This window comes from Polypterus senegalus, chromosome 3 (assembly GCF_016835505.1).
Source record: "Polypterus senegalus isolate Bchr_013 chromosome 3, ASM1683550v1, whole genome shotgun sequence".
Lineage (NCBI taxonomy): Eukaryota > Metazoa > Chordata > Cladistia > Polypteriformes > Polypteridae > Polypterus > Polypterus senegalus.
Window position 1 is genome coordinate 63,709,845 of NC_053156.1, and position 22,906 is coordinate 63,732,750.

Below are 22,906 nucleotides of genomic sequence, written 5' to 3' on the forward strand. Positions count from 1 at the left end.
TGTGTTGTGTTACAATGACACTTATTTTGTACCACAAGGTTGCAGCCATGCAGTCTTTTTGTGCTGTGCGCAGGTTGTTGTGACTTATTGAGATTTTTGCACCATTTGTTGTGTTGTTTTGTTGTTGGTACTAGTGTATGCTCATGTAGTCATGCAGAATTCACGTTTGTGTTTTTCTATTAGATAAATGGTGTACTTTGAAGTCATCATTATCTCAAGTGTATTTTGTGTTGTAAGGTTGTTGTGTTCATGTTGCTGTATCAGCTGCTTTATATTTTGATGTGCAGTAGTTGATTTTTTAAAGATGGTTCTATGTTGTGCAGTTGAGTTACTAATGTACTTTTTATTGTTACATATACACTGTTTTATTCTTGTCTCTTGTTTTTTATATTGAGATCGTTGTAACTTTATGCTGCTGAAACCGTGAGGCTGTGTAGTTGTAAATGTGTATATGGTGTTTCATCATGCTGTTTTGACACTAACATACTCTTATTGTATAACAATTATAAAAATGTGTGTCTGACACTCTGGCACCTTGCTGGCCATGTTGTTGCACTATTTTTTGCTCTGTTGTAATATTTCTGTATTCTGTGTTACTGCTGTGTTTTGTTTTGTGACTGCTGTTTAGTCAATATCTATTGTCATCAAGTGCTAGTAACCACAGGACCTCAGATAAAACGTTTGTTTCACACCGTTTACTTATTTTATACAGGAACAAAATAACAAGCACGCAATGGTGCCAAATAGAACAGAAATCAATATAGCTGTTGGCTATTATAAAGTTTCCTAGTTTTTCAGTCTTGTCGTTGGAATTTCTTCCCATAGGTGGATCATCTTCCAAGTGAGCCACCACCTTTGAGGAGTTCCTCCTTTTTAAAGCTGCTGGAATGTAATGGGTGGGTTTAGTTGTATTCACTGTCTGGCTTCTTTGAGCTGTGGGTGGAAAAGGAGACAAGGTAGTAGGTGATCGCGCCCCCTAGAGTCTCAGGGTGGTAGTGTTTACCTTTGACAAACCTCTGATGCACATGTGTGACACTGTTCAGCTATTGTCTTGTGCTTTTGCAAAAGTAACATTATTTTATTTTTTATCTGTATTACTACACTGTTTTTTTTTTTTCTTCTAAAATTATCATTGCCCTAGCATTGCTGCAGTATCATGAAATTTAAGAAGGTTTTACTTTGTCACTGCATTGTTGTATTTGATATCTGTGAGAATGTTGAGTATTGCTAAAATGTTTCATTGTGCTGTCATCTTGTGTGATTGATCCTGGATCATGATTTGTCCGAAAGTTAAGTGGTTTGCTGTTATAAATTTGCTGTACTTTTGTTTTGATTACTACAATAAGGCATTGTACCTGAATTTTCCTGGGACATCAATGAAATTTTGTGAGAATTTGCTATACTTCATGTAAACCGGAAGCTAAGCATGTTTGGGCCCTGCCTGTACTTGGATGGGAATCCATCTAGAAAAAGATTGGGTTGCTGCTGAAAAATGTTTTTGGTGAGGCCAGAGGGGAGCACTTACCCTGCAGTCTGAATGTGGATCCCAATGCCCCAGTGCAGTTGTGGAAACACTATGCTGTAAACATGTTGCCATTCTTTAAATGAGATGTAACACTGAGGATCTGACTTTCTGTGGTCATTAAACATCCCTGGGCATCTTTAAAAATGTGTAGTACTTATCCCAGTGTCCTGGCTAAATTGCCCATCATAGCCCCATTTATTCTGGCCCCTGAATCACCCTTGTCTCTAATTGGCTAACTATCTCTGTCACCATTTCACCACCTAATAGCTTGTGATGTGTGATAAATATACTGGTGCAATAATGGCTGCTGTTGCATCATCCAGGTGGGTTCCACACATTGGCGGTGGTTGGTTGCCCTCTGTCAAAGCTCTTTGAGTAGCAAGAAAAGCTTTATGTAAATTTAATTAATTATTAAATGACATTTAACTGAATTGTTGTGTTTTATTTTAGGGAGAATGTTATTATTAGATCGGGGTGGGCAAAGTCATTCCTGGAGGGCTGCAGTGGCTGCAGGGTTTTTTTCCAACACAATTGCTTAATAAGAAGCACTTATTGCTCTAGAAACACTTCTGCTTCATTTTAGTTATCTCCCTCATTAAGATTTTGAACCCTTATTGCTTATTTAAGTCTTAAACAGCTGCATTCTCGGTTTTTAATTGCTCCTTATTAGCAATAAGATGCAAATGACAAAAGAAACCAGCAGTTATCCATTTTGCTTGTTACCCTTTACATCTGTGTGTATTTATTGTGCACTATTTGGTTTAATTAAATACTTGGAAGGAAAGAGAAGAGAAAAAAGTGAAAGATTGAGAATTACCCATCCGTTTTACACTTCAAAGTATTTGGACGATATCCTTAGAATGGAAACAAAATCTAGGATATGAGAATGACTTGACATAGCAGAGTTAAAGCACTAACAAGCCATGAAATGTAATTATTGGCAAGGATTGTTTTTTAATTAAGCAACTGGGTTGGAACAAAAACCCGCAGCCACTGCGGCCCTCCAGGAATGACTTTGCCCACCCCTGTATTAGATACTAGCTGTCCCCCGTGGCTCCGCCCACGTACAAGTGAAACAGGACAGGGAGGAGAACCCTCCTGACGTCACGCTTTCCCCTCCCCTTGGCCCACAGCCTCTGTCTCGGATTAGTGTGAATATATCACTCCTGCAAGCGAACTGTGATTCTTAACGAAATAAGAGAAGTCACAAAATCAATTGGAATGTTCAAACAAATTATAGAAAAAAGCCTGATCAAAATCCGTTAAGTAGTTCTCTCTTTTGCTAGCTAAACAGATGTAAGACATGCCCCTAGGTTGGCGCATGAGTGAGGAGGGCCCCGCCCCCCTCCCCTCGGCCCACTGCGTCTCTCTCAGATTCACACAAATAAATCGGTACCACAAGAGAACTATGATACTTAGAGTGATGTTCAAGAAAAAAAAAATCTAAATCCGTTAAGCAGTTTTCTTGTGAGACATACAGATTGACAGATGTTGGATTTTATATACTGTATATAGAGATGTGCTCTTGGTAGTTTCACCTAAACCCATGATGTGTTGTTTTTTTGTATGTTTTCTGTTCACTGTTTTGATTGCACTGTTTTTTTTTTTAGATGTTGTTGCCCCGTGCCGATGCAGTGTTTTGCTATTCCCAAATTCATTTGGGCTTATATTTTTGTGTAGATTCAGTATTACTGAATTTTTGTTCTGCTGTCTTGAGCATTGCAAATTTACCTGTGCCTGACATATTTTTACATTGTTGTTTTGTTATTGTGAGATTGTTATTGTTTGAATGTTGTATTGTGCCATTTGTATGTTTTCCTCTCATCTAGTGACTCATGCATCACTGTGAAGCTGAAATCAATCTTCATTGTTATGTTATATAATTCTGGAAACTTCTCTTTGCTGGCTCGCAGATGCACCTTTACTTTGTTGTGTTGCCCTGACCATGCTCTGTTCCAGGTGAGACACGTCTGCAGCTCCTGAACCTTACCATGCTGAACCTTGAGATGTTCGATGATGGCCCTTATGAGGTGGCGGATGAAAACCTCAGGAACTCCTCTTTAATTCCAGTTCCCTCCCACAGTTATCTGGGTATGCTGCCCCCTCAGCATTCAGCGAGCTTAGGGGGCTGAGAAAGGTCAGTTGGTCTGGGCTGCCTAGGCAGGAGTAAATGTTTAAAAAGTGACTGTAGTGTTGTGATAACAAGGCAAACCACTGGAGTGGGGCCTAATATTTAAAGTAACCTCTTCTCTACAATAATCCATGCAACAGCAGTTTCTACATCTTTATCCTAAACCTAGACAGCCCAGTAGCCCATTCCCCAGGGTCTTTCTTGGTTACAAACCTTTCTCATGCCCCTTCCACTCTCTCTCTCTCTCTCTCCTCCTGTGTGCTCAGGCCTCCTTTTCATGACCAGTACAGTAGAGGAAATGCTGGTATACAAAACACTGGAACCGTCCGAGCGCAACAGTGGCTTTGAGGACGTAGCCCGGAATAGCTACTTAGGTTTGTAGGACATGTACCCCGCCAATGCCCATCCCCAGTGTTCACTGGGGCCCCTGGTATTGCACCCTGGTTTCAATTAATCCATAGGTCTTTAGAGTTCCAAAAAAAATAACACACCTCTGAGACCTCATCAGGAATATTAACCACCGCAACCTATAAAGGCATCTGTGTCTATTAAAAGCTGGACATTCACTCAGACTCCTGAGACCTTACTGAGCCAAGCTCTGTTCTGTCTATGACGGATATAACCACATTTTTAGCTACTATCCTGAAGCTTTATCAAACAGCATCACATTAAATACTGGACAGTTTCAGACATCACTGAGCCAAGATTAGAAAATTCAATACTAAGGCTTCACTTGGCCTCTCCTTATCAAATACTGCATAGACATACTGAGTGCTGAGGCTTTAATGAGTGTTTGTCAAACACTTGACAGCAGATTGACTCACTGAAGCAATGTCTGTCAAGTATTAGATGTACACTCTTAACTTCCACCAAGCTAAAATTAAACATTGGACACAGAAAGACTGACCTCCTAGGGTTCATTTAACTAATGTCTTCAAACAACTGAGCCCTGAGACCTCCACGACATGGAATGAAAATCTGGCTTCATTGAGCCTTCAGCCCATTATGATTCTCAGGGCTGAGCCAAATACTTTGTCCTCTAAAGTCTCAGCAGATCACTGTCCTTCTGTCAGAATGTAGGCCTTTATACTCCCACCAAACCCTGACCAGACTGAATTTAAAGACTTGTTGGTGCTTGATGAGGTGCCAGAGATGTAAGTAGGTAGCCAAGAGTACTGACCAGAATTTATAACCCCTATCTAGTAGGTTCTCAAAAAAATACCATAAGGTTCTGTGAACAGGTTGAACCAGAGTAATAGGCTTGGGGCCTCAGTAGCAAGGATTTGGGCCGCTGGCTCTGCTGGTAACCATTCAAGTATAGCATGCATGCATTTTTTTTTATTTTATTTTATTTTTTTTTGCCAGCGGTTCAATTCGCTAATGTGTTTGGTGGCAGTCTTTGTCCTCAGTTATGCATTTGGTGGTGGTGACCAATCCAGTCAGCAAGTGATGTGTTTTGCCAGCAGCCGTGTGTTGATGAATAAGGTGTGACAGTCAACACTCGTCGTGATCTCTGACATGCAGACACACACTTGTCTGGCTGGTGCATTTCTGCCAAAACTGAAAGGAAATTTGGACATTGTGCTTCTAGCTCCTCTCAGCACAGGCAGCTCCAATATTCCTTCAAAAACTCTGGTGAGGCGTGAGACTGCAGCTCAGCTCCACAAATCTGCTTCTTTTATCTGGCTGACCAACCAGATTTATTATAATAGGGTCACTAGTCTTTCATACCACTTCATATACACACCGCTACCATGACTGGCATGCCTATTGTCATCTGGCTAACTAACTGCCAAGTAACCTCCAAGCATCACTGCTGGACTGTTCTGGATCACTCTTTGCATGCTAAGATCAGAGGCCATTTCTCACTGGTCAATTAGCTGTCCATTAGTCCAAGAGTGGTCTTCACTCATTGCTATTTCTTAAAACCCACTGTATATGTCAGTGTGATATGGTAGTAACCTCCAGACAATGCCTTGGTCTTCAAGTCTATCTCAGCTGAGCTGCAGTCTAACTGTAACTGCCATGCCAGTACCTGGCTTTCCAAAGCTTTATGTGTTCTGCTTTTGCATGTGGTACTAATGCATGTGTGTCACCATCTGTATTGACCTGTAACATTACCGTTGCTATTCACAGCTGGCTGTAGACAAGTTCCATATCACATTCTAAGGTGCTGGTAAAAAATATACAGGAATGGCAAAGCAAAACTCACTTGCATGCCCAAACACCCAAAACTGAGGAAGCCTTACACAATAAAAATATAAACACGATCAGACAAAACTGATTACACCCAGTCAGCACAACCTAATCAAAGAAGAGATGCCAGTTTGATTTAATATACTTAGAAACACATACTCAGAAATGGGGTATATGGGGATCCTGAATGGTCACATAAACACACCAAGTGTGCACAGAACTGATGTATTCACCAGCATAAACACAAGATTTGTAGGACTGTGAAGTTGTTCTTTTGATTCTGATGGAGTCACACTATCTACATGTTTAGCTCCTGGTACACTTACCAGGAATAAAACCTTTGAAATGTTTGCTCCTCTATACCCCAGCAAGCCCTCACATAGGCAAAGCTCCCCAAATACCTGGTCTGAAGCACTTAATCTTTTCTGTACCTGCATTTTTGTGTACACTTCTGTTAATACTCACTATTGCATATGTTCCCACATGCGTCAAGAAGATGGAGCAATGACAGACAAGAGTCTATGTATCTTTTTAAAACTTAGACAATATATTAAGGTGTTCTCACACCAGTGCTGAGTAAGCTGAATCATATAATGCTTGCACATTGTATTTGATATTATTATAATTACTTACATTTAACAGTAAATCACATTATTTCTGAATGCAATACCATCCAGTTCTTCTAATACATCATATAAAACATGACAAATATAAATGAATTATATCAACAACATTTTTACAAACTTTTAATGTGTTCTAGTATACTTTCCAAAAGGATATACTGTAACCCATGGAGGTACAGGCACCCAGGCTGGCCTAGCAGCTGCTTCTTTCTCTATCCCTTGTAGATATATTGGTTGGACATGGTCTTGGAGGCTGCCATAATGACATACACGGAATCTCTCTGCTGTAGCAGGTGTCTCCATATTGGAATCATGTGCATATCTTTATTAAATAGGATCAAAATGGCTGAATCATGCTTATTTACATTAATTATAATTGACCAAAATATTGCTGTGATGGACTGGCGCCCTGTCCAGGGTTTGTTCCTGCCTTACACCATATGCTAGCTGGGATAGGCTTCAGCAGACACCCACAACCCTGTTCATGGGTAAGCGGGTTAGAAAATGACTGACTGAAATATTGCTCATATTAATAGTTAGTCAATTGTTTTTTTCTCCATGTATTGCTTTGTCATATCCCAAAGACAGTGTAACTTGTTATATGCCCATATCCCAAGGATGGTGAGATAAGCTTCCTCTTTTTTTAAGTTTATCAGGTAAACAAGTTATGCGAAACAACAAAGCCAGACAGCGTTGCTTGATTCAACCTCACTACAAGGTTACTTGTAAATAAACAAGCAGCACACACAGAAGGAAAAACCCAAAGTAGTCCATACGTACATATGAACAATCTTTAATTTATATAGCATATTTAATAGAAAATTCAATCTCAAACAGTTTTACATTGAAATGTTTTTATGTGCATCTGAAGTCTTGTCAGTTAAGTGTCGTCTTTGGGTCATACTGGGCTTTAGCATCCAGAACTGGACCAGGAAATTTTTAGCGTGCTAGTTTACTCTTCAAACACAGTGCACTTCAGATTAATTTAAAAGAAAGGAATATATGCATAAATGGTCACAAGTCCACAAGCATTCAAAAACAAAGAAGGGCTCAATCGTTTCTAATTTTCTGGATGTGCACTGTAAAACAATACAAAAATATGGCAGCTAACCACGCACAATTATCGTTCCAGTCTCCTTAAGCAATGCATTTATTAAAACATACAACAGTCAAGCATGTTAAAACCACCAGCACAGACAATGAGCACGGCTCCCTTGCCAGGCCAAGCATGTACAGCACACCACATGTGTAACGTGTTCATCTCTAACCTCAATCTCACTGCACTGCGCCCCTCAGCAGAGGAGTCAGGGAGCAGGTCACGCCCTCCAACCCTAATGAATTACTAGAAAACTGCCTGTGCTGTTTAGGCTGGACCTCATAGTCATTGGCAGGCCTGGCAGCATGTGCCAAATCAGCTTGTGTCAGTAACTAGAACTGGGGTTGCTAAATATTTTAAGAGCATGAAGGCACAAAAATCTTCAGTCATTATGGGCACCTCAAAATGCAACCTTGGCAGATGCAGCTCATATTTACTTGTCAGCTGCATTCTTCCCTTTTTTTTTTGTTGTCAAATACTATTCAAATTGTACCAAACCAGCAGAACCAATAAGTGAAATTGCTTTAGTTCATTGGCAGTATTCAAATTAAAATTTTAATTAGCTTTATGTGCTTGTCACATTAAAAAAACTTTGAAAAAGACTTTATTTAGATAATTTTCATTTAAATTAATAAAACAACAAGAGTTATATTAAACATAAATATTAGAATAAATTGATGACATTAAGTACCAAAGCGTGTCTGTATTCAACATTTTAAAGGAGATGAGTGCCCTCTAGTGTTAGCTTGAAGGTATTCAGCCAATATCTGTTTTAATTCCTGATTTTCTGAAGGAGGAAAAAGATGCCAATGCACCACCATCTGAGAGAATGAGATCTAAACTCATTCTCTGGCTTTAGTCTCATTTTCAAATCCATAGAAAAATTGCTATTCTCACCCTGATATAAGTGACCACATCTATAAGCACACTGGACAGAACAAGACCAGGGTGACTAACCCACCAGGATCCAGAGAGGAGGGCAACAGGAGGAGGTTTGAAAACGGCAAAATCCATTTTATCTCTCCTTCTCTCTTTCCCCTTCCTTTATTCTTATTCTTTCAATGTCCGTCTTTGTTTATTTTTTATCTTAACCTACTGTATGTGTCCCTTTCCCTATTCTGCTGTAACAAATAACAATCTTATTAGAATTTTAATGGTAATTAAACGCTATTGCTTTTATTAGATTTTATGAATGTTTGTCTCCCATGCCATTTTCTGCATTTACTTTCTTTTATTCTTTTTCTGTTTTTACTAGTCCCCATTTTAACCCACTTTGGGTTCTTATCTCTGTTAATGTTGTCTTGTGGGGCCAGACATGAATACACAATCTGCTGCTGAAAAGGCTACGCCTAGTGGGTTTCTTCCAAAAAATCCTCCAGTCCATACAACTTTAAACATTTGGGATTGCAGTGTTCCATTTCTACACAAGTATAAGACAAATATGCAAAATAACTATGGAAAGACAGGTAGAGAGAATAAGAAAATGAACAGAAGATTTGACACTGAGTGAAAATGGGTAAAATTACTGATATCAATTTAGGAGCTAAGTAGCACTAGGTAACTAAAGCTTAATGAGTAATCTGTACATTTTAATGAGTGGCAACAGACAGACACACATAGACTGTTGCATGTACTTGTACTTTTGTCTGCTATATCTTTCTGTTATTGAATTTGCATCACTGTATGGCATAACAACAGCAAATAGAATTTAGATAAGTATTGCAGTCTGTGTATATACTACATGTTAACATGCCGCAGCTATTTTCTATCATGGCATGATTGCATTTCCAATTAGACAGTAATGTTAACTTACTTTAGCTATTCGTCTCCTGTTGCTTTTTATTATCAACTCTCTTAATGACACTCCTTTTCACTTCCTTTTGATTGGGTGTTATGATAAGCTGTTTATGTCAAATGCATATTTTTATAAATATTGATATATTTTATATATCATATTTTCATGAATGTACCTACCAATGTTTTTAGCATTACATCGACTCTGATGCTATCAACTTTGAACAATAGCCAGAGTATGCCATTTGCTTTTACAACTGAGCCCAGTGATGTTTTTGAATGCGAATGTATAATCTGATTTTATAAGAAGGTTTTTCTCTTGCAACATTTTTATTTATGTTTCTTCTGAACAAATGTGATGTGTTCTCCACACACATGTGCCACACATTCATATGTTTTTTAGAGCCTCTTAAGGAGGCTTGTCAGCTGTAGACAGTCAGTTCATCGTAATGAGAAGCTTGCTCTAGATTATTGCACCAGGCTAACAAGTACAAAACTACTCTTTGCAGTTCAAAATCAAGACCCCAACTTTGAACACCATCTTCATTAGGCATTTGATTGGTTCAAAAGTGTGACACTCAATGAGCTGTTTAATTGTTCCCACCCACTTTTAAGCAGAATTCTCTCATAGTTGTCACCAGATGTGTATATTATATGTCTGGCTCTGTGAGCAACTGTGTCCTCTCTGTGACTCCGTACTGACTATTCCAGTTGCCCCCATACTAATTCTTGTCTGTGTATGTTTCTCTACCTTTTCCCCCACTCACTCTATGTTTTTGTCATGCTATACCCTAGCCCTTATGTCTGTGCTACATGTTACTTGATTCCAAACTCACATAATGTGCTTCTGACTTCCTGCAGGCTTCTCTGTTGATTCAGCACAAGGTATTACTGGACGGCGGGTACTCAGTTTTGTGGCAGGTGCTCCCCGGGCTAACCATACAGGGGCAGTGGTCCTGCTGCAGAAGGATAATGTGTACCGCTTGGTGCCTGAGCACATCTTGTGGGGAGAAGAACTGGCCTCATCTTTTGGCTATTCAGTAGCAGTGGCAGATCTTAATAGTGACGGGTGAGTTCCATCTTAGAATGATTATGTGATGGGAATACTGAAAGCATCCTTGGATACTTCTCAGAAATCCCAGTCCTGATTTAATTAAATATTGGTTCAGAAATTTTAAAATTGGATTACATCATCTCCAGTTATGGTCTTATGGCCTTGTATTGAGTAACCTCTACACTTCTATTCATTATCATCTTTATATTGATTAGTCAAAGAGAAGAAAAACAGTGACATCTTTCCTGGGAACCGAAAGAGTCTTGAAAGGTTTCCATTTTTTATGCTGTTCTTCATTGTTCTATCTTCTTTCTTTGTTTTTTTCTCTCTTATCATGGCTATCTTGTGTGTAGATGGACAGACTTGGTGGTTGGCGCCCCAAATTTCTTTGATAGAAAGGAGGAGATTGGGGGTGCCGTATATGTCTACATGAATCCATCCGGTCACTGGGAACGAGCCACACCAATAAGGCTAAATGGCACCTATGACTCTATGTTTGGTTTGTCTGTCAGTAATGTGGGCGACCTGAACCAGGATGGCTTTACAGGTATGTTGGTAGCTGTTTGTGGTCACAATCAACTGACACCCTGTAAATTACTCTATCCATTTGACTTTCCCATATATTAATTTAAGTATTTCCCTGACAGTGTTGGCCAATTCTTGGCATACATCATAAGGTTTTTAAACAATTTATCTTGAAGATTCCTCCTGGTAAATTTGATAGCCCCTTTTCTTTGCAGCTTCCACACCTGAGTTGATAACCTTTATTTGTTTTCACAGATATTGCAGTGGGTGCTCCTTTTGATGGTGATGGAAAAGTGTACATCTACTTAGGAGGAGCTTCTGGCATTAACACCAAACCTACACAGGTCTTGCTGGAACACACACTTTTCTTTCTTTAACTGTTTCCATTTGGACATTACTGAAGGTGTCTGCTTTGGTTCAAAGGGTGTGACTTTGTGATGAATCAACCCCACATGCTCATGGTAGCTGTTGTCACCAGCTCCAAAGGTTACTTTAGTGGGTGCCAGCCAAAAGTACAATACTGATTTATTCTAGCAATTTGACCACATAGTGACAACCTTGTGGACATAAATTGTCTTAAAGTCATCATAGGTTTTAGAAAGAGATTTAACTTGGTTAATTAATTGTTAGTTTTGCCTTTGGCAATGTCAGTAATTAATTAAATAATTCGGTGATACTTTTTTATTTTATTTTCCTTCCCTCTCACTGTAGAATGCAGTCACTGGCCGTTAGACTTATATCAAGATAACTGAAGCCCACTCATTTTAAGAAACAGAATAATTAAATTCAATAATAAACACAAAGACCCAGACAGACTAGATAGATAAACTTATAATATAGATGAGACTGACTGTTTACTTGCTATTTAAGTTCTAGTTTATTTTACAGAGATAAACAGTTTTACGATACCAAGTCTTAAAGGATGGTGTCTGGTGTTGTGAGGGGTTGTTGCTATTGTTACTCCAGGTTTAAGTGTAGAATTCTTCTTGCGTTGGAGTGCACTGTTTCTCTGTGTCGATTTCCTTTGTCTGTTGGATGCTGTGATGCTGCTCTTCTCAGTTCACCTTCTGCTATATCCTCTGCAACTTCATAGGCATTACTTTTTTATGACACAAGAGTTTAGATGCTGTCGTTCCCTTCTTGAAATAATTACTGCTTTTTAGTGTTCTCAGGCTGGCACAGTGCTTGGCTTGTCAGAGGGTGCCTCAGCTTTCAGGTTCACAGAGAGAGAACGGCTCATTAGTTTTTAGTTTCAGAGAGCAGGTTTCAAAGGGTGCAAGAGGTCATTTTGGACAGTGTGAGAGCAGATTGTCATGAGAAATTAGTGCAGGTAATGTTTGAAAGAATGTGCAATCTGTTGTGATTGGATTAAGGTTGCAAAACATTACAAAATCAGTGCCTTCTCATCGGCCTGTTATTTGTCGATCACAGTTGTCATTCCTTGAATTATAGGTTTTTGTTCAGACTCAAGTGTCTTAGCACCTTCTATTCTGAAACAGTCACAGAGGCTTCAGCAAAGATGTCAACTCAACTCTGATTTACAACTTTGTTATCAGATGAAGAGTTAAGCCTTTAAAGCAAAACAAAATTCTTCATTTCTTACGAATGTACTTTTCTGAATGCAAAATTAGAAAAGAACACAAGTCATCTAGTAAAACAATGAAATCAAATAAAGTTTAAAATAGCTTTGTGAAATTGGTTGGAACGAAAGTCAAGATTAAGCTTGAAACCCCTTAATTAAGTGCATCTAAGATCAGCTTTCTTCTGTTTTCTTTTATGGTTAGGTTTTGGATGGAGTGAGTGTGGCAGTCAAACATTTTGGATACTCCATATCAGGTGGCCTGGACATAGACGGGAACGCTTACCCTGACCTAGTAGTTGGATCCCTTTCAGATATTATTGTCCTCTACAGGTGAGATTTAGAGACCCTTTGATATGCTAATCTGCTGACTCATGGTTCTGAAATACCTCTGAGACCATCTGCTATATTTTCATAAATAATATTCAGCTGTCCCAGTACCTATCATACAGTGCTCTTTTTAAATAGTGTTTTTTTTTATCTTTTCACGGTTAAAAAAAGATTTTGAATAAGACTTTAATTTAGATAATTATCCTTTAAATTAATAAAATCTCAGCTAAGGAGGCCAGTATACTAAAGATAATCTATCTTTGCATTTTCTTCCTTTACGAGTGGTTAGAAGTCATCTCTTGTCATTGTGGAACACAAGGCTTTGTATCACACAAAGTGAATGGGCAGATCCAGGCCCTAGCTTATGCCAAAAAAATGAGCTTTTTGATTCACCTGAGATGCAGACAGTGAAACAGTTTGTTTAATCTTGTCAGGTCGCGTCCTGTTATTCATGTCAAGAGTGAGCTCTTCATTAACCCTAGCAACATTGATTTGCAGCAGAAGAATTGTGCAGGCCGAGACGAGGTGTGGTGAGTACCTGTGTCTTTTAAATTGATTTTTGTTTTCTGGGGTTAAGTTGTCAATATTCCAGCCAGGGTAGTTAGTGTACATGTTCTACACTGAATCAAAATAAATCACATGTGTGGAACTTCAGTAGAAAAAAATGTTCATGTTTAGAAAAAAATGAGCAATGAAATCAACTAAATGTAAAATACATAAATAATGATAATAACTTTTAAAATAAAATGTAATGTTAAACTTCAGGGAATGCCATGTAATAATGTATTACATACTGTTTTATTAACATTAGTAATGTGGAAAGTCATTATTTATTAACTCACTGGAAATATTTTAAAGCACTTTCTTGTTTATATCTCCATCAGTCTAACCTCTTGGGAAAAAACAACACATTGCAAATTGACTTTTCTTCTAGTATTTGATTAGACTGCTGTAATATTACATTTATTTGCTTAGCAGATGTTTTTATCCTAAGTAACATAAAAATGAGGTCAACATAATGGAGTAAACCTCAGTGTGGGGGACTTTTTAAGAGTAAGGGTTACAAGGCAAGGTTGCAAAAGTGATCACCACAAGTGAAGAGCTCAGAACAAAATGCAATTCCTATGTTACAAAACCTATTAACTAATAAACGTTGGACAGAAATCCAGGTGTGCGTCATTTTTGTGCAACAATTTAAAAGGTCATTTCATGCATTTCTGGCTCATCCAAGATGGAATTGAATTTCGCAAATAGGATTGGCAAGCTTTGTTGGGCTGAAATTGCTGTTTTATTCAGAATGTTCTAATGAAGTGATGCACAATTTCATGTTCTTTACTACTTCAGAAGTTCTAGTTTTTTATTTTTATTCATGGAAAAGCCATAATCCTTATGTCTGAATGAATTTTAGTTTTTACCTGTAATAGTAGTTATTGAAAGAACATACCTTGAACCCTATACAGTTCTAGGCCAGAGACTAGTTTTTAAGATTTTCCCATGTATTTTTGTGGGAATTGTAGCTGACTAAACATTTGTCTCATAACACAAACCCATGCCGTTAGGTTGATTTTTAACTCTAAATAGGCCTGTTATGAGTGTGCCCTGAAATAGACTGGTGTCCTTTTGGGTTCCAGTTGCTGCCAAGATTGGCTCAAGGTCCTTGAGATTCTTCACTGAAAACAGAAATGTCCAAATATAGATGAATGGATTTCTGATTAGTCATTCAGGCTGCATTAGCCAATAACTTTGGCATTTTAAAAATTATGCTTTACTTTATTGTGGTGGAATGTTTCAGGCTAGTTTGGGAATTCACCACACCTATGGCTCACATGTCCAGTTTTTAAGGCGTTACAAAATTTCATTTCACACTGTTAAAAATGGTAGAACTGAACTCAGTTCTCTGGAGACTTAAAATTTGACTAATTATATGGTGGGCCTCTAATGTTTTTGCAGTGTTAAAGTGAAGGCCTGTTTCACATACACTGCTCACCCCAAAGCCTACAACCCACACATTGGTAAGTTCCAGTCTTTTTTTTACTTTGACCTTTTGTTGACTGCCTTTTGTTGTACACCAATCACACTCTCCCTATGTACAGTTCTCAGTGTGATATTTGAGGCTGATGCAGAGAGAAGAAAACTAGGCTTGCCACATCGTGTAAGCTTTCTGCGTCGAAAAGAACGAGAGACGGAGTATCAGCACACCACTGAGGTGGTACTTCGAGGACAGAGCACCCGTGAATGTCATACAGAAGAATTCCAGTTGCAGGTATCTGTCAGACTAAAATTAAATGTATCTGATATTCTCTGAGTGAGTCCTGTGAGTGAAGTATGTGGAGCATTGGACACCCCTTAGGTGCAACTCTTTGTCATCTCTCTCTGAGCCATTTACCTTTGGTCTTTCTTTTTCTGTATTGTATCCAGGAAAACATCCGTGACAAGTTGCGCCCCATCTCTGTGTCATTTACGTACTCTATCAAAGATGCCCGGCTTGGACATCAACTCATCAACCAGCTTGGGGCCCTTCTACCAGTTCTCAATGCAGCTATACCCAACACTGTTCACACAGAGGTTAGTCAACCTGTTGTTGGGGTAATCATTTTGTTTCAAGAGGACACCATTCTTTCTTTAAATGGTATGAATGATCTGTGGAGGACAGACTTGAGAAATGAGCTAGGTCCAAAGTTATTTAAAGATGAAATGATGAAAAAGGAAGATCAGTAAGAAGACTACTGTTACCTACTGTTACACAATCCATTTCTCGTGTTGAGCTGGAGTGCCCCCATCTATTGTTCTTGCTCTCCCTCTATTTGAGTCTCTTGTATATACCACCTGGACCATCAGACTATCATACAATCTGGAGTAATCCTTTTTATAGGCATTATGGTGGGAAATCATAAATTAGGCTTCCTATCAAAAATCTGTTTTTTTTTTTTTTTTATCCTTCTGTCACGAAGTTCAGCGACTTTCGATGATTCTCTCAATTTTTTCCGAAAAGGGTGACATGAAGGTCACAACTTCAATGCCATTTAAAATTAGAATCCTACCTGCATATGAAGGTGGTATCACAAAAAGCATCGCCCCATCATCCCACCACCATTGTTTTTACGCCCAAAAGAAAGATTTCTCACTTTTGACTCTGGGTGATTTCTTTCAGGGTCTTCTACAAAATAATATTTAATAGTATCATTTTGAATTTTAGTCATGAAAGCTTGAGTGGATAGACAGGGTTTGAGCCATGGCAGAAAGGAACTGCACACAGACCCTCACATCACATTCCAGCTTCACCCCTCTTTGCAACCACCATTCTTTAGAGAAGTATTTCTTAATTTTTTTTTTTTTTTTGAACTCATGACCCATTCTTACCCTTCCTAGTGTCCTCGAGACTAAGAAATGCCACCCACAAACATCCTGGGGGGTTGTTCGTCCCTCATTAAGAAATACCACCAACAGTCACAGCGGACTGCAACGACCCATAGTGAGACACATCACCATATATGACCCTTTTACATTGAATACAATGGTAAATCATGTATCTGTGTGACCCAAAAGAAGACAACTAATGACCCAAGATGGGTCACGACCCAAAGTTTAAAAAACTTTGCTTTAGAAGTTAGTAGTAGAATATGCACATCTGTATACCAGAACTGAAGCACTCCTGGTTTCCACTTTTGAGGTGCTTCTTTGCTATTCATGTGAAAAATTCTTGCATTCATGAAAATACATACATTGTCTACTATACATTTCTGCATTTTATGATGGCAGAGCCCCTGCTTGCCAATATCATTTATTTCCAGAGAAGCATTTTTGCTATCACACCATTCGGATGGCTGTAAACACGTGGCATAATTTCTCATCTATGGGCTTGCATTTAAGGTCTGGGCACACATAACTGTGTTATTTGAGCCCATCAATGAGCTCTCATACCTTCAGCTACAAGGTGGAGGGACCTACGGCTTGAGCCCTACGTTCAAATATTCACTTTATTGAATGTTCCTTGTACTTGTATCAGCCAAGACTACTGAAGTAGCAGCACTTCAAAACCCAGATAAGGTCCTGGAGGGATTTTCTTATCTTATCCAAAGTTGCTGGATGCAAGAAATGTTACAGGAAGGTAGTCCGGTGGTAACTTGTGGCAACTAAGACACAGTTTTGGTTTACTCAGAGCAGAATTGTAATTAAAATGCATCCAAGGACTTTGTGTAAGCCGATCAACTAACAAGAGAAGGCATGGCACAAGGGACAAAGTAGTGTATTATGACACAACATTGTGTGCTCCATCCAGCTCAGAATGGATGTTCACCTTTTTAACATTATTTGCAAAGTGAATGCAACTTCAAAACACGGAGACATTATTCAGGTCTGTCTGCAATTTGTGAAAATAAACAAGAACAATGGAGCTAGCAAGGGTGAACTCAAAAATATGTGCATAAAAGTCAAAATCCAAACAAATTTAAACAAGTAACGTGTCATCAAAAATGTACAGTAGAAAAGAGTAAGAAAACACATAAAAATGCTAAGATGGGACAAAGACAATCAAAAAAGAGCAAGAGAGACTCAAGGTATGAGCAAGAATTGAAAGTCAAAAGCCTCCTAAAATCTAAAAGAAATCAGGAAAATGCCATGCAATTTTAAAATGAGTGTAGTGGTAAGGGGCAAAGTGCTTGGCAGGATAGACTATGGACATTTCCTCGAGTGAAACGTAACTGTTTAAAGCCCGCAGCAGCCTAAGCAAAATATGTACTATATGGACCCAGTATAAAATATAAAAGAAAGGCTTTCAGATTTAGAAAATAACAAAACATTAGGATTCATACAATCAGAACAGGACTCTCTGCTGAAGGAAAGTAAATATTTTGACTTGAAATTCTTAACAGGTGAATTTTCTTAGAGAAGGCTGTGGAGATGACAAGATCTGCCAGAGTAACTTGCGCTTGGCATTCAGATTTGGGAGGAGAGCTCCAGGAAGTGACAATTTCATTCCTCTTGATATGTGAGTACCCTTTTTACACATGCTGCTGGACATTGTATTGTTGAATGATCAGATGTGTTATTCAGAAAGCTCTCTTTCCACAGAGAAGAGGAAGATGGTATTCCTGTTTTTGCCATCAGTCACCAGAAAGATGTGGCTCTTGAAGTGACCGTCACTAATCATCCCTCAAATCCCAGAAAACCCATGGCAGATGGAGATGATGCCCATGCTGCTCAGCTGTTAGTGCATTTACCAGACTCTCTGTCCTACAGTGGCTTTCGAGGACCACAGGTATTAAGACCTCACATGTATTAACATACATTCTGTGTTGCTGACCACAATGTCAGACCTGCAGTTCCCAAGACGCACATATTGAGGTCTGTCTGTAAGATAGTCCACGATCCATGCCACCAGGTATGAATCTACTCCCATCTCAGTCAGCTTGTCCCTAAGGAGCAGAGGTTGGATGGTGTTGAAGAGCCTTTAGCCCAAACCTTTCATACTCGTGACATAATCTGTTGCTGGCATAAATGTCATCCCAGGATTTCTTGTGGTGGAACATCTACAATCTGATTTGCTGTTAGAGCTGGTCTATAAAGCCTAAGAGCCAGCAAGCCAAACTGTGCTTTGGTGGTCCATCATACCAATATATCTCTGAGGCCTGGGTTCAGGTAATTCTGGAACATATGTCTTTTTGAAAAAGCCACACAACTTTTTGGCCCCTGTACTTTATTGGCATAGGGAATGCCTTCTGCCATCCTTTCCGCATTTACACTGTTACTTCCGTATGCATTTTTAGATGGCACCATTGCTGATTTTTCTGAGACACTTGCATTGCTCACTTGGAGCTGTGCATAAAAAGTGTTGTAACTTCTACATGGTGTGACCAAAATGTATGCAAATACCTTTAAATGAAAGTCTGTAATGTGAACTTTAATCACTTCTGAACTGTTTGATTTGTAATTTAAACTGCGGAGCAGAGGGGAAAATCAAGGAAAAATGTATCTTTGTCCAAAATATTATGGAGGGCACAGTATTTATTTGTTATTGTTATTTCAATCTTCATTCAAATTCCACTTGAGACAATGATGAGATATTTATTACATTTAGTTTGTTAGCTCTTTGTTTTCTTATATGGGAATATTGAACTGTGGCTATATTTGTAATCCATTTTGTCACCATGTCTACCTACCCCAGAAATAAGCAGACCTGCACATATACTCTAAGTGTGTTTTGTGCTGCTAGCACTGATGGGTTACTTTTATACCTTCTCAGTTTCTTTGTTATTTTTCTCTGCAGGATAAACAGCTCGTCTGTGTGCCCAACACCAATGGATCCCAAGCAGAATGTGAATTGGGAAATCCCTTGAAGCGGAATGCGGTGGTAAATATGCCAATTGACCGTATATTTGATTCATAAGCTGCACAATATGTTAAATGTTCTTAAACAGAAGAGGATGGTGGCAGAAGGGCATTACTGGCAGTCTCAATATGTGTTGTATTTTTTTGGAGAACCTGGCTAAAGGATCACATTTCTTTGTTGGGTGGTTGTTAAGGGTTTGTGATTTCTACATGGAATTTAAGCCTGATGATCGTCTCATAGCAGCTCATTCACTTTTTGGCAATCTTGTTAACATGTTCTCTTTTGTCTCTTGGTAGCTAACCTTCTTTCTAATTCTGAGTACTTCAGGCATCACCATTGAGACTACAGAGCTGGCTGTTGGTCTACAACTGGCTACGTAAGTGCAGGATGGGATGGCAGGGGTTGAGAGGGGGTGTATGATATAACAGTCAGAGTGCGCTTAGCTGTAGGTTACCCCAGAGGCAGATCCTGACTGGCATGTGTGCACGATGAAAAGAGTGTGGTTTTCACAATGTGTACCAGGGGCACATTTTTCAAAAAGCTAGTGAGGATGAACTCAGCCATGTGTAACAGCTGAACTGTAACATGGGATTTTCTTTCCTTAAAGCTTCAAACTAATTATATTGCTATGTTTCCATCACAGAATCAGTGAGCAGCCAGACCTTCAGCCAGTAGTTGCAAAGGCAATGGTGGTGATTGAATTGCCTCTGTCGATCAGTGGGTAAGTAACAAACAAATTTATAATACTCGTAGACTGAAAAGAAAGGAAGGATGCTACAGAGCTGTGGTGTAACTAGAGCAGGATTAAGTCAGAGCTGCAGTTCAATCAGAGAACTGATTTGAGGTATCTACACTTAACTCAGAACTGCAAAGTAGGCAGGATCTAATCTGTAACATCTTAGAATAAACATTTATATTAGGGAAAAGGTTTCTTATCCCTCTTTTCTACTTTTTTTGTTTTACTCCTGCTGTTGGCCTTCATCTCTTTCTCTTGGTTAGGGGTTGAATTGAATTTAGTTTTGCTAAATTTGACTTTATTGTATGGAATGTTACTTGCTTTTAATAATTTTGATAAAAAAAGAACTGCAATGTAAGTAGAGGAGGACCTGAAGCGAACTGCAGCATCAAACACAGAGGGGGCTGCAGTGTAAAAACAGAATGTAGTTCAAGGGTTTCCAAAGTCTGTCCTGGGAGTCCTCGTAGCAGCAGGATTTTATTTCAAGCTAATTCTATTTTTAGTTCAGCTTCTAGCTTAATTAAGCAAACTGTTATTTCTCATACTGTTACAAATGCTGATTCTTTAATGACACTTTATTCTCCTTTACTAGATCTCGTGGTTACTCATAGAACTGTTGCTTGACAAAAAACCATTTCAGTCTGGGCAGAGTTCTCTCTTCTGAAGTTGGTTCTTTGTGCTTTGAAAAACATTCTAATTTCAAAATTAAAACTGAAATCTTTAATGTATGGTAGGCTACCTAGCAGGATATTTACTATATGGAGTTGATTACAAATCTAAATAATAAAGGTTCTTTCTGGAATCTTTGTGTGGATGTGTCCTTTACTTTGTTTTTAATATTTTCATCATCATAATGACTTTCTTTCTGATTTGCCAGGTGTTCTGGTTATTTAGCCAAATGTTTACAAATTAGCAGCTCACCAAAATGTTTGAAAAAAATGTGCCTGTAATGTTTTGCAATTGGGTTCAAATGTTACAAACAGTAATATGCATTTGCAATGTTCTGTTGTGGTAAGTGGCCAATTAATTGTGGGACTGATGCTGAAGTTGGGCTTATTAGGACACTTATGTCCTGGGCCCTGATACGTATAACAATATTCATATTTAAAACTATGGCAAAAATACAAATGTCTTAAAAATGTAAAAATCACACTGCTGTGCTTTTTAGAATGTAGAATTAGGAGAAGGTTAAAAAAGACAAGCTAATTACATGAGATCAGTCAGAGGTGAGGTGACACACTGACTCCCCATGTGGAGAACTGAAGAAGTGTAAATTAAAGACCAAGTCAGAACCTCAGTTCCACTTCACAAGGAGTCATCAACTATTTAGCACATATAGAGGTGAATTCAACTGAGGAGGACCCACCAGATCTGCAGCACCGATGTAGGAGTGGACACCAGAGGAGCAGTGCATTAGGAGGAGACTTCACAGTTTAACCACAGAAGTGAAGGCTCAGTGCAGGACTGCCTTGTAACTTGAGGTTGAGTGAGCCAGAATTGCCGTTCTACTACAGAAAGAAACATATTAGCTGAAAGAGAACTCAGAACAGCAGAATAAAGGAGAAACTCAAACAGAAAGACCATATCGTAACTAGAGAAGCTCAAACTAGAGCTACTGGACGAGCACTAGTTAAAACAGCAGTATAAATTGAGGAAGGCATAGCAGAGAGAGCCTAAATAAAGAAAGACTTGTTTAGAACTGCAATGACACCACAGAAGGGCACATCAGAACTGTAATGTAGAGGACATAACAGAATTAAGATGGATTCAGTAGTCGAACAAAAACATTTATTTATATAGGACATTTTCTTACAAAAGATGTAGCTCAAAGTGCTTTATGGGATAAAGAAAGAGAAAAAAGACAAAATGTAAAAATAAAATTAGGCAATACTAATTAACAAGTAAGGTCTGATGGCCAGGGAGTACAGAAAAAATAAAACAAAACTCCAGATAGCTGGAGAAAAAAACAATCTGCAGGGGTCTGAGGCCACAAAACCGTTCAGCCCCCTCTAAGTATTCTACCTAACATAAATGATCTCAATCAGTCCTCATGGTTTTCAGGCTTCACATGGAAGAATTTGATGATGATGGTCATGTGGACCTCTAGCCTTCAATCCATCAATGTAGGGACTGCATGGTGCTTTGATCGGGTGGTGGTGACGCAGATCACAACCACAGAAAACCAGAAAAAGAACAGCAGAGAAAGAGGGAGTTAGTACAGATTTCAGAGCCACCAAGAATGATAATGATAATTAAATGCATATACAGAATATCAGGATTAAACTAAAATGAAGCTCTGAGAAAGCCATATTAAAATAATGGATTTTTAGCAGTTTGTTAAAGTGCTCCACTGTATTAGCCTGGTGAATTTCTATTGGTAAGCTGTTCCAGATTTTAGGTGTATAACAGCAGAAGGCTGCCTCACCACTTCTTTTAAGTTTAGCTCTTGGAATTCTAAGCAGACACTCATTTGAAGATCTACGGTTACGATTTGGAGTGTAAGGTGAAAGGCATTCTGAAATATAAGATGGAGCGAGATTATTTAAGGCTTTATAAACCATTTTTAAAGTCAAGTCTAAATAACACATGTAACCAACGTAGTGACATCAGAACTGGAGAAATGTGCTCGGATTTTCTTTTCCTAGTTAGGATTCTAGCAGCTGTATTCTGCACTCGTTGCAATCGATTTATGTCTTCTTTGGGTAGTCCTGAGAGGAGAGCGCTACAGTAATCTAGTCGACTGAAAACAAAAGCGTGAACTAATTTGCAATGTTATAAGAGGTCTAACATTTGCTATATTTCTTAAGTGGAAAAATGCTGTCCTAGTAATCTGATTAATATAATCATTAATAATAATTAATAATTAACCCTAAATTCTTTGCCTATGTCTTGACTTTTAATCCTAATGGATCAAGTGTATTTCTAATACCCTCATTATATCCATTTTAGCCAATGATATAAAATAGTTTTGTTACATTTAGAGTACAGC

The 22,906-nt window shown here is 38.6% G+C and overlaps 1 protein-coding gene across 3 annotated transcripts in view; it reads left to right on the forward strand.

Moving 5' to 3' along the window:
* itga7 (integrin, alpha 7) overlaps window positions 1-22,906 on the forward strand; it is a 70,066-nt gene that overhangs the window by 36,596 nt on the left and 10,564 nt on the right. For 2 of the 3 annotated variants that reach the window (XM_039747356.1, XM_039747358.1), the window contains exons 5-18: window positions 3,485-3,616; window positions 10,227-10,434; window positions 10,773-10,966; window positions 11,200-11,288; window positions 12,729-12,856; window positions 13,288-13,383; window positions 14,804-14,865; window positions 14,947-15,116; window positions 15,272-15,418; window positions 17,725-17,840; window positions 17,924-18,110; window positions 19,119-19,202; window positions 19,478-19,557; window positions 19,825-19,902. In XM_039747356.1, the coding sequence (XP_039603290.1) occupies window positions 3,485-3,616; window positions 10,227-10,434; window positions 10,773-10,966; window positions 11,200-11,288; window positions 12,729-12,856; window positions 13,288-13,383; window positions 14,804-14,865; window positions 14,947-15,116; window positions 15,272-15,418; window positions 17,725-17,840; window positions 17,924-18,110; window positions 19,119-19,202; window positions 19,478-19,557; window positions 19,825-19,902 (1,771 nt within the window). Of the gene's footprint in view, window positions 1-3,484; window positions 3,617-3,922; window positions 4,031-10,226; window positions 10,435-10,772; window positions 10,967-11,199; window positions 11,289-12,728; window positions 12,857-13,287; window positions 13,384-14,803; window positions 14,866-14,946; window positions 15,117-15,271; window positions 15,419-17,724; window positions 17,841-17,923; window positions 18,111-19,118; window positions 19,203-19,477; window positions 19,558-19,824; window positions 19,903-22,906 lie in introns of all 3 variants that reach the window. The other variant, XM_039747357.1, reaches the window with a different exon arrangement.